Source organism: Carcharodon carcharias, chromosome 22 (genome assembly GCF_017639515.1).
Source record: "Carcharodon carcharias isolate sCarCar2 chromosome 22, sCarCar2.pri, whole genome shotgun sequence".
Lineage (NCBI taxonomy): Eukaryota > Metazoa > Chordata > Chondrichthyes > Lamniformes > Lamnidae > Carcharodon > Carcharodon carcharias.
Window position 1 is genome coordinate 61,934,080 of NC_054488.1, and position 11,950 is coordinate 61,946,029.

The following is an 11,950-nucleotide window of genomic DNA, read 5'->3' on the forward strand; positions in this document are numbered from 1 at the left end:
TAACCCATTTGCAATAATGTTTGTTCAGATTATAATGACTTACCATCATCTGAGTCTTTCTTGTTCTTTCTTTTTTTATCATTGTTCTCTGCCCAGGATGGTACCCCACCCATTGCAGTCTGGAATCTGTAAATTAATGTATATTGGAATTAAACCCTTTTAAGGTATATGAAAGTGTCCCTCTTTGACAATGGTCCCATTCACTGTGTAAGTTAATAGGCAGGGGGATCAGATACTGCATTCAACACAGGCATGATAGTTAATCATTTGTGCATGGTGCCTCTCACACCATCAACGCTGCCAAAATGCCAAATTATGCCCACGGTTTAGCAATTTACCACTATGAGCTTTACATTTTCACCTCTGCAATTAACAGGGAATGCTTTCTCTCTTTGTATTGAATTTGCAAACACATTCCTAATGATTTCATACCAGGTGGCGAACAGGAAATCTGTTCTCTAGTTTTTCCAACCCATTCCAACATATCCTGCAGCCCAAAGCCAGTCTATGGCTGCCAATCTAGCTGCAAGATAATATCTGGGAAGCACACAATGACACAGGGAACACACTCGTCCCTTTCCCCCATGTCCCAGTTTTCCTTTCCCAGTTAGGGAATTCCCCACCCCCCTGCACCAGAGCACGCACACACGCACGCGCACACACACACACACACACACACACACACACACACTAGCAACGGTCACCGGGGATGATCAGGAGCAGCAAACACTGCTTTCCTTCCGCTTCCTCAGGTAAGACCAGCTAGCAAAATATGGACCAGGGAATCGAATATTCCACGGATACATTATTCACTGTCAACCAGCTGAGATACCACAAGAGAGAACACATTCTCTTTCACAATATGACAGGACTTGTAGATCTGCTCTACTCTACAGAAACACTCCATACAGAAGTATAAAAGGAGGCCATTCAGACCATCATGACTGTACTGACTTTTTGAAAGAGTTATCCAAATAGTCCCACTCTCTCCCTGCACATCCTCTGTGCAGCCCCTCCACCCCACAAGTTCACTATTCACACTGACTGAAGTGAAATGCCCTGGAACTAGGAGGCAAAAAGTCACCCAAGGAGAAAGAAGAGTGCATTTTGATAGTAAAGCGTGTAATTGGACTTTCTGTACGTACTGCTCCTTCAATCTCTGCTGCAGCTGCCCCACGCTAAGGGTCTTCTCTGTGGTGCTTTTCTGTAAATTTTTCCGGAATCGATGAGTCATATCCACACTGTAAAGCAAAAAAAGAACAGAAGTCAGCTCACAATAAACTGAATTCCATTCATTGTGAAACACCAGTGGAGTCTGGAAGGGGAGCAGCAAATGCTGTCTTCCGCTCCAACTCTGTCCCTACAGCCAGCACCCTCCTACTGTAGTCTGGTTTTTTACTCCCAATATTCACTGCCCTTCACACAAGGTAATATCTCCAGGATTTTGCTCTGAATTTCCTTTGCGTTTGCTCTGATTCTGTTCTGCTGCCCGACTCAAAAATAACTATTCAGGATTCATGTAATATTTCATAAAGAATCCCTCCGTGAACCTTATCTCCAGGCTCTGAAACTTGTATATTTGAACTTTTCCTCACAGCCCTTGGCGTGTGCAACTTGCAGTTAGTTTCAGAAATGCAAAACACCTCTTGAATTAAATAGGATTCAAAGGTAAAAAGCACTTTGATTTCCTTCAAACCCTTAAGGTCTTTAATTTCTGTTTAAAAATGTTCTCTTTCTCAGGGGCTCAGTGTTCCTCACAATAACATTCAGGTTTGTAATCTGCCCATAAACAAGATGTCAAACGCTTCACGAGCAAGTGAGGATCTCCTCTGGAATTCACATAGGCAATACCTTCAGCTGGGCTCAAGGCAGAAGCTCACCAAAAGTGTGAGGTACACAGGCAAGAGGGAAAGGAGACATCTCACCTTTGAGGTAGAAGGTTGTGGGCTCGGACCCCACTCCAGAGATTGGAGTCCATTATCCAGGCTGACACTGAAGTACATTAAGGGAGTGCTGCAATGTTGGAGATGCCACCTTTCGGCTCATATGTTAAACTGGGGCCCCATCTGCCCTCTCAGATGGACATAGAAGATCCTATGGTGCTATTTTAAAGAACAGCAGGAGAATTCTCTCCAATGTCCTGGTCAATATTTATCACTCAACTAATATCATTAAAACAGGTTACAGATTATCAGGTCATTGCTGCTTGTGGAAGCTTACTGTCTGCAAGTTCACTACCGCGTTTCCCACATTTTAACAGTGATTAACTACACTGTTGGGTAAATACTTAGAGCTCATTCAGCTAAACACATATGGTGTAGTAACATGGTAAAGGGATGATCAGAGGGGGACAAAAAGACCTGGGGAAAAACACAACCACAAGATCTAAAGGTTCTGCAATCAGAATTTCAACAGTTCAACTGTCAGAGCAGAAGTGAGGACAATAATCGAGGCAAGCAGGCTGAAACAGAGGTTAATATTTTGAATGATTACGCAATAAAGTGGGATATGGGAGAAGAAAATTGTTGTATCCCAAACAGAGATATCTGAGCTCAGTCAGGCGCCTCTTACACACAATGGAACAAATCTCACTTACGGTCTTTCTACTTCATCCTCTTCATCCACCCACGCTGCTTTCTTGGGTGGAGGAAAACTGGACTTGGCTTCATTTTCCACTTCAGAGTCACTGGAGTCATCGTCCAGCAAGGTTCTGCCCACTCGCTCCTGTCCAGGCTGTAGGGACACAGTGGAAAAAGTTACAAAGACCCGTCACAGATCAGTAAATGCCAATAATGTCAGCCATGGCATGTGATGCCTAACGGTTTGGCAATGATGTTTAATGGAATTCATTAACTTGAGCACATCCAAAACTCTGCTGTCCATATCCTGACTCTCACCAAGTTTTGTTCACTGATCATTCTGGTACTCACTGATCTACACTGGCTCCTAGCAATACCTCAATTTTCAAAGCCCTCTATGGTCTAGCACCCTCCCTATTTCTGTATTCTCCTCCATCTCCTGCATTCCTCTAATTCTGGTCTCTTGAGCATTCCTGATTTCAATCACTCCATCATTAGTGGTTGTGCCTTCAACTGTCTGGGTCCTAAGCTCTGGAATTCCTTCCCTTAAACGCTTTTTCCTTAAGACACTGCTTAAAACTTACCTCTTTGATCAAGCACATAATCTCCCTATGTGCCTTGGTGCTAAAATTTGTTTGATAATGCTTCTGTGAAGTGTTCTGGGACAGTTTACTAAATTAATGTTATGATATAAATGTAAGTTTTTGTTAAAAATACATTAACATGAATAGTGACATTGGCACGCAGGAAAACTCCAGGCACAAGCCTTTTCCCTCCCTCTTGGCCATGCAACTAAGGAAGAGATAGATAATAATATACATCCAGAGAGTCAGAAAAACTGTCTGAAAGACAGGAGAGAGAATTGTAATGATCGACAGAGCTGGCCTCTTGGAGAGGAGGCCCCATTGTTAGAAAACAAAGAGGGAAAGAAAGAGAGCCCCCCCCCAATAGGCCATCACAAGCTGATATTTTCCCCCAAAAGAGGGGAAATCCAAGAGAGTACCCCGCACAGAAAGATAGACCGAGACCCCCAGAGAGATAAATAAATGGAGCGAAAGCCAGAGAGAGGAACAATCCCCAGAGACAGCAAGCGAGAAGGCAGGGTGCTGATGAGGACTACAAGAATAATTTAAAAGTTAAGAACACAAGAATTAAAAGAAGTAAGCCATTCAGCCCCTCGAGCCTGCTCCACCATTATAGAGAATATAGCTGATCAGGTTGTGGTCTCAACTCCACTTTGCTGTCTGCCACCCATAACCCTTGGTTCCCTTGTCTATCAAAAATCTGTCTAACTCAGCCTTGAATAAATTCAAAGACCCTGCCTCCACTGCTCTCTGGGAAGAGAATTCCACATACTAATGAGCCTCAGAGAAAAAAAACCTTCTCCTAATCTCAGTCTTAAATGGGACAGCCCTAATTTTTAAACTGTGTCCCCTAGTTCTAGATTCCCCCACAAAGGGGAACATCCTTTCAGCATCCACCCTGTCAAGACCCCTCAGGATCATTATATGTTTCAATAAGATCACCTCTCACTCTTCTAAACACAACCTGCTCAACCTTTCCTCATAAGACAGCTCTTTCATTCAAGGAATCAGTTGCATGACCCTTCTCTGAACTGCCTCTAACGTAATTATATCCTTTAAGTTAGGAGACTAAAACTGTACACCATATTCCAGATGTGGTCTCACCAATGTCATGTACAGCTTCAGGAAAACTTCCCTACTTTTATATTCCATTCCCCTTACAATAAACACCAACATTCCATTTGCCTCCCTAATCACAGGCTGTACCTGTGCACTAACTTTTTGTGATTCATGCACCAGGACACCCAGATCCCTCTGTACTGCAAAGTTCTGCTATCTCTCTCCATTTAAACACTGCTTTTCCATTCTTCCTGCCAACATGGACAAGTTCACATTTTCCCACGTAATACCCCATCTGCCAATTTTTGTGCCCACTTGGTTAACCAAATACCTTTGTAGACTCAATGTCCTCTAAACAACTTACTTTCCTACCTATCTTTGTATAATCAGCAAATTTAGCAACCATACATTCAGTCCCTTTATTCAAGTTATTTATATAAATTGTAAATAGTTGAGACCCCAGCACTGATCCCTGTGGCACTATACTAGTTACAGCCTGCCAAACCAAATATGACCCATTTATCCTGATTCTCTGCTTTCTGTCAGCCAACCAATCCTTTATCCATGCTAATATGTGTGGGCCAAATCGTCCACATGCCTGACGCAAGACTCCTGAAACAAGCTCTCAACTCCGAGCTTTGTCACTGCAAATGGTTACCAAGAAGGCAGAGGAAATGTCTCAGGGACTTCTTCAAAGCCTCCCTGCAAAGATACAACATCCCCACCGATTTGTGGGAATCACTTGCTCGAGACCATCCAAACTGGTGGAGAAGCATTCGTGAAGGTGCCAACAATTTTGAAGGTGCCAAGCATTTTGAATATCTCCAACTGGCCCAGGTGGAGGCCAAGCACAAGCAGCGGAAGAAGCGTCCCAAAATCCGAGCATCCCACCCACCCACCTCATCAAACACTACCTGCCCCACCTGTAGTAGCATGGGACTCTTTAGTCACCTCAGAACCCTCAACCCAGGAGTGGAAGAACTTCATCCTCGGTCCTGAGGGGCAGCCGAAGATGATGTTGTTACCCCCTACACATTGAGCTCTTTATGTTGTGAAGTAACGTTTGATTTGGCATCTTGTCAAATGCCTTTTGGAAAGGAGATGATGAAAAGCAAAGAAAAATGGTTAAGAGCGGAATATGGAAAGCACAAGGGAAAATGTTCGAAATATATCAAAAAAGAGTGAAGTATTTCATCAGACTATCATTGAAGATTTGTTCATTGAGAGTTGGTGTCTCTGAAAGGAAAAGGGATGGGTTGTAGGTAATCCAAGGATTGAAGAATCTGTGTTGGATTTTACTGAAGGATGTGACAAAGCAGCGATAATGAAGGAAATCCAGGTTAAATCCCAAATCTTTATAAAACATTGATTGATGTGGGTGAGAAGTTAAGGTCAGAGTCCAAACACCCGAATCTGTTGTCCCCCCACCAACCCCCCTTCTCTCCCCTCCCCCCGCCAACACCCTTCTCTACCCTACCCCCTTACCCCTTCCCTCCCCCTCTCTCTCTCCCTCCCCCTTCTCTCTCCCTTCCTCACCACCACCCCCCCCCCCGGACCCCTCCCCTCCTGACCCTCTTCCCCCCTCCCCCGACCCTCTTCCCCCCTCCCCCGACCTTCTCCCCTCTCTCTTCCCCGACCCTCTTCCCCCCTCCCCCGACCTTCTCCCCTCTCTCTTCCCCGACCCTCTTCCCCCCTCCCCCGACCTTCTCCCCTCTCTCTTCCCCGACCCTCTCCCCCTCCCCCGACCCTCTTCCCCCCTCCCCCGACCTTCTCCCCTCTCTCTTCCCCGACCCTCTCCCCCTCCCCCGACCCTCTACCCCCCTCCCCCGACCTTCTCCCCTCCGACCCCCTCCCCCGACCCTCTCCTCCCTCCCTCCCCCGACCCTCTCCTCCCCCCGTCTCCCCTCTCCCCCTCTCCTCCCCCCTCCCCCCTCTCCCCGACCCTCCCCCCTCTCCCCCGACCCTCCCCTCTCCCCTGACCCTCCCCCCCTCTCCCCTCTCCCCCGACCCTCCCCCCTTTCCCCCGACCCTCCCCCCTCCCCCCTCTCCTCCCCGACCCTCCCCCCTTTCCCCCGACCCTCCCCCCTCCCCCCTCTCCCCCGACCCTCCCCCCTCCCCCCCGACCCTCCCCCCTCTCCCCCCGACCCTCTCCCCTCCCCCCCCTCCCCCCTCTCCCCTCTCCCCCCTCCCCCGACCCTCCCCCCTCTCCCCTCTCCCCCGACCCTCCCCCCTCCCCCCCGACCCTCCCCCCTCTCCCCTCTCCCCCGACCCTCCCCCTCTCCCCTCCCCCCCTCCCCCCTCTCCCCTCTCCCCCGACCCTCCCCCTCCCCCCTCTCCCCCGACCCTCTCCCCCGACCCTCCCCCCTCTCCCCCGACCCTCCCCCCGACCCTCCCCCCTCTCCCCCGACCCTCCCCCCTCCCCCCTCCCCCTCTCCCCCGACCCTCTCCCCCGACCCTCCCCCCTCTCCCCCGACCCTCCCCCCGACCCTCCCCCCCTCTCCCCCGACCCTCCCCCCTCCCCCCTCCCCCCTCTCCCCCGACCCTCCCCCCTCCCCCCTCTCCCCCGACCCTCCCCCCGACCCTCCCCCCTCTCCCCCGACCCTCCCCCCGACCCTCCCCCCTCTCCCCCGACCCTCCCCCCTCCCCCCTCTCCCCTCTCCCCCGACCCTCCCCCCGACCCTCCCCCCTCCCCCCTCTCCCCTCTCCCCCGACCCTCCCCCCCTCTCCCCCGACCCCGGGCCGCTCTCCCCGGACCTGCAGCCGCTCCAGCAGCGCCTCTTCGCCTCCAAACAGCAGCTCCTCCAGCCTCCGCTCCACCACCTCCTCCTCCTCCTCCTCCTCCCCGCTCTGCAGCTTGTGCTTCCTCGGCCTGGCGGCCATCCTGCAGCAGCTGCCGGGCGAACCCTCCTCAAGGCCGCAGCCGAATCTCCGGAAACTCCGCCACTCAGGCCAAGGGCGGGCCCATAGCAACCGCATGGAAATGACGGGAACTTCCGGGTCGGGGGGCAATGGGCGGGGCCAGGGGGCGGGAGCGACTACAACACGGCGGAGGGAGGGGGAGGTGGTGCGGGTCTCCAACAATAATCTCAGTCGCAGACGCGGTCTGAGAGGTCAGATCAGGCAATAAACATTTGGATTTAATAGATTTGTTGATGAGGAGCAGAGATATGTTGTGGTTGCGTCTCCGGGTTGGTTCTCTTGGGTTTGAATTTCCCATTCCCCCCCCCCCCTCGCCCTGGCCCGGCAATGGGAGGGGCCGGTTTCCGCTATATAAGGAGGGGCGGCGGGGCCGGCGTCCTCTTAGCGGCTGGAGACCGACCTGAGGTGTGATTGGGGGGGGGGGGGGAGGGAGGCTGGAGACGGGGCCTTGGGGTGGGCCGCGGGAGGGAGTAGGGAGCCTATTTTATTTCGTTGGGAGCCGGCTCTCTCTTTCTTCTTTTTCCCCCACCCCCCCCTCCCTACCCCCGGGCGCCGCCGGGGCCTGCGGGATGGAGGCTGGTTCTTCCCCCGCTCTGGGGCTGTAGCTTGGCTGGCGGGGGAGAGGGGTAGAGGCTGGCTCCCTGCCCTCTGGGCTGGTGCTGGTGCTCTGCCCTGGTCTGAGGTGGCGGAGGTTTCACTGGGCTGAGCCCTGACCCCCCCCGCCCCGGGGCCAAGAGCCCATCACTGGCCTCACCTTTGAGGACAAGGGTCTGGTAGTGGCCCAGATAGGTCCTTTTGCACAGCAAGATCCCACCAGCCTCAGCTTGGACAGTGACTCCCTCCTCTGTGTTTGAGGAGCTGACGGGTGTTCACCAGGAGACTGGACCTGTGTGTGTGGGCGGATCGTTTGCCAACTCCCCTCCTGAATGACCTATGCAAAGTGCTGCCCCTTTGTATTCCGGTGCAATTGTGGGTCTAATCCTCCCTGACCCTGTACTGGCAAATGATGCCCATACCTTCCTGGTAACCCCCATATTCCAGATGGTCGGCACCTGCTGATGGTTTCTGTAGGATGTTTATTAAATAACACGGGTGATGCAGTTTTCAGAGCTTAGTGAAATAGGGTGGCTGTGAATGTTTAATCCTGCCCATTGGCCTAAATTCTCAGCAACTATAATAGATGATGAATTTTGTCTCTGCTGTTTGTTTATATCGATGTTGATATGGTAGACCCAGTTAAAATGTACCCCAGTATGTCTTACCAAATTGAATGGCCTCCTATTAATACTGTGTGGAACTTTCTAGAAACATGCCTGGGAACAAAGAACAAACCTTCATTGCTGTGAAGCCAGATGGAGTCCAGCGAGGCATCGTGGGCGAAGTCATCAAACGTTTTGAACAGAAAGGGTTTAAACTGGTTGCCATGAAATTCCTTCAGGTATGAGGGCAAGTTTAAGTATTAATGTGAGTCAAACTGGTTGACATTCAAGTGGTTCTAGTTTTTGGGTAACAACTACTATATGATCTCAGCCTCTGGCAGTCACACTGTACTGGCAATAAAATTACCTGAGGGACTTTGTAGGTGATTAAGACATCAGTGAGGGACTGGACTGTGTGGCTTCTTTGGAATCTATTGATGGATTTGTTAGTGCAACAGTTAGACAGGTACATGATTTTGCAATCATGCTGTAGAATTCAACTTAACCTGACATCGCTTCAGTCTAGGTTAATTATCCCCTACACCACCCCATCAAAAGCTCCCAGGACAGGTACAGCATGGGGTTAGATACAGAGTAAAGCTCCCTCTGCACTGTCCCCATCAAACACTCCCAGGACAGGTACAGCACGGGGTTAGATACAGAGTAAATCTCCCTCTACACTGTCCCCATCAAACACTCCCAGGACAGGTGCAACACAATGTTAGTTACAGAATAAAGCTCTATCTCTGCTGTTTTATATATAATTTTTATTTCACAATGTGACTTGAGTTTTCCCTGTCTCCCTACAGGCTCCTGTGGCTCTGCTTGAAAAGCATTACTGTGACCTTTCGGACAAACCTTTCTATCCCAACCTGATTAAGTACATGAGTTCGGGCCCAGTTGTTGCCATGGTGAGTGTGCAGAGCAGGTTTCCTTCATCGATTCACTGCTTCCCCTTAACCATGGGTCTGAGTATCTGGTGCAAAGTTTATTTTACTTGACTTGTACCCAGCAAAGCTTGGGTACTGTACTCTGCCTTTTGTAGAACACAGGCACTTTGGGGTAAGTTAAACACTGGGCTGGGAGCAGAAGTTGGGCAGTGGTAACTGGTGATGTGGATTTCCTTGTAGGGGGAGCAGTAAAGTCAAGCAAGTGATGAGCTGAATGTGGGGTTTGAAGCTGATTGGACAGGATAGTGAGCTTTGTAGGCAGTCTGAGGAGGGGGAATTAGCAGCTTTTTCATCAGGGAACTTGGCTAAATGTGGTGATTTTTTGATCTTACTGAAGTGATCTGCCAGTTGGGAACTTGAGACTGGATTTTTATGGCTGGATTATGGAAGATGGGCCAGAGGGAAAAGAATGTTTCAAGTGTTGAAGGGGTTGGTGGACACATCAGTGAGGGAGGTGAAAAGTTTGTCGTGTGCTTCAGGAGATTGATGGCTGGGGGGAGGTGGGGTTGAGGTCAGGGTCATGGGGACATGACAGGAGGGCAAGCATTATTGTAGGGGGGTGTTTTTTTATTCATAGCATGTGGTGTTGGCTGGGCCAGCATTTCCCTTGAGAAGATACTGGCGAGCTGCCTCCTTGAACTGCTGCAGTCTGACTGGTCCAGATACACCCACAGTGCTGTGAGAGAGGGAGTTCCAGGATTTTGACCCAGTGACAGTGAAGGCATGGTGATATTTCCATGTATATTCAACAGTGGAGTGTGTGATCCTTGGGTAGAGAATTTCAAAGATTCATACCCTTTGAAGAAATTTCTCCTCAGTCTTAAATGATTGTGATCCTGAGACTGTGCGTCTATGTTCTGGATTCCCCAGCTGGGAGAAAACAATCTATCAGTCTTTGAGTGAACTCAGCGATAGAGCTGGTGGAAGGTGGGTGATACACTGCCCTGTTTTGGTATGTCCTGGTGGAAGTCCACTATTGCAACCCTCAGAATTGTGCTTTTGGGGTGGGGCGATGAGAGGTGGTGGTCTGGATTATATAACCTCATGTCTGACCCTCTGTTACAGGTGTGGGAAGGTTTAAATGTGGTGAAGACTGGTAGAGTGATGCTTGGTGAGACCAATCCAGCTGACTCCAAACCTGGCACAATTCGTGGTGATTTCTGTATTCAGGTTGGCAGGTGAGTGTGATAGAAGGCAGGGGAAGCCGGCAGTGTTATGTACAAATTCCATTTGGAGCTGTTGAAGGGAAACTGTTGCTGTGGTTCTGGTGGGTGCTGAAGATCCCAAAGCATGATTTGAACAGGAACTTGCCTCCAGACCAACATTCCTCCCAACAGCCATTTAACTGGTCCCACCTCTTGCTAGAATCTTGCTGTACCCTAGCTGTATTTGAGTAAAACTCCCTCTCCTGTGCCCCACACAATAGCTTGTGTGGAAAATAGGAAATGGCATGTTGGTGCAGCAAGGAGCAGAGTTTGAAAGACCGCAGAGGTAGTCTTTCTCCACACATATCAGTGCTGTGAAACACGAGGTTGTTTGTATGAAAAGTGGGTCCAGGAGAATTGTCAGTCCAAACTTGTTTAAGTATTCTTGCTGAAATCTGAGATTGATGCTCCTTTCTCCTGGGCTTGATAGTAACCTAGTGCAACTTTCCTGGCTCTTAAAAACTGTTAAAACCTTGCTCTTGTGTAAAGGTGGTGTGCTCTGTAATAACTCAACTGTTCTTGCAGGAACATCATCCATGGCAGTGACTCAGTTGCAAGTGCACAGAAGGAGGTTAACCTTTGGTTCAAACCTGAGGAGGTGGTGGAATACCAGAACTGTGCCCAGGACTGGATCTATGAGTAACTCATTCCACAGATGCATGGCTCCAGTCTCTGAATCATTCTAAATTGTCATCAAAGTTTTATTTTTTACTGACTTCACACATGTCTTAGTCCTGAATGTTGAAGCAAATAATCATGTAATAAATGAACTGAAAAATACCTGTTTTCTGTAGGCATTTTTTGGCTGGAGTTTAAACCTATTCACTACTCCAAGTTGCTCCCTTACAAATGGAACTTAGTGGTACTTCAGGTGAATGAAGATCCCATGACAGTATTTGTGGCAGAGAATTCCTTGTATCCTAGCCAACATTGTTGAGAAGTCTGAGGTGCTTTTCATCCAGTATTTTCAGCTACTTGTACTTAGTGCCTTTAATAAAGTGAAATATCTGCAGCAGCATCCAGCATAAATACTGAGCTTAATCACAGGTAGGTTTGAAGGAAAGTCTTAATGGAGAGATTTTGGAGGGGGGGTATTATTCCAGCTTGGAGCCTGGTATCCGAAAGTATTGCTGCAAGTAGTGGGATGAAGTAAGTCGTGCACTGCTGTCTCAGTCAGAAGTGGGGTAACATGTCTGTTGCCAAGAAGCCAGAACTAGATGCAGAAATGAGGGGGGGTAGGGCTGGAGGAGTCCTGTAATGTCTTAATCTTGTGGGGTAAAGAACACAAGTTGTGGGTGAACAGGGCTTGGGGTGATCTGTATCTTACCCACCTAAAGACTGCTTCTTGTTTCTTAACTGCTACTACTGCCATTATTACTTGATTTGACTGCTGAGATGGATCCAGCCCTTTCCCAAAATCTCCATGATTGCAACAGAAAGAAGCCACTGCTTGCA

At 49.4% G+C, this 11,950-nt stretch overlaps 2 protein-coding genes across 3 annotated transcripts in view; one reads left to right on the plus strand and one right to left on the minus strand.

Annotated features, from left to right (window-relative positions):
- The window catches only part of utp18 (UTP18 small subunit processome component), a 29,740-nt gene extending 22,612 nt beyond the window's left edge, over positions 1–7,128 (minus strand). The window contains exons 1-4 of one of the 2 annotated variants that reach the window (XM_041217199.1): positions 6,977–7,127; positions 2,597–2,733; positions 1,146–1,241; positions 44–126 (exon numbers count right to left, since the gene is read on the minus strand). In XM_041217199.1, the coding sequence (XP_041073133.1) occupies positions 44–126; positions 1,146–1,241; positions 2,597–2,733; positions 6,977–7,102 (442 nt within the window). In that variant the 5' untranslated portion in view covers positions 7,103–7,127. Of the gene's footprint in view, positions 1–43; positions 127–1,145; positions 1,242–2,596; positions 2,734–6,976 lie in introns of both variants that reach the window. The other variant, XM_041217200.1, reaches the window with a different exon arrangement.
- Positions 7,129–7,501: 373 nt separating this feature from the next.
- On the plus strand, positions 7,502–11,275 carry LOC121293550 (nucleoside diphosphate kinase). The gene is made up of 5 exons (XM_041216576.1): positions 7,502–7,546; positions 8,447–8,579; positions 9,150–9,251; positions 10,356–10,468; positions 11,021–11,275. The coding sequence occupies exons 2-5, from the start codon at positions 8,451–8,453 to the stop codon at positions 11,136–11,138; spliced, it is 462 nt and encodes a 153-aa protein (XP_041072510.1). The 5' UTR covers positions 7,502–7,546; positions 8,447–8,450; the 3' UTR covers positions 11,139–11,275.
- The last annotated feature ends 675 nt before the right edge of the window (positions 11,276–11,950 follow it).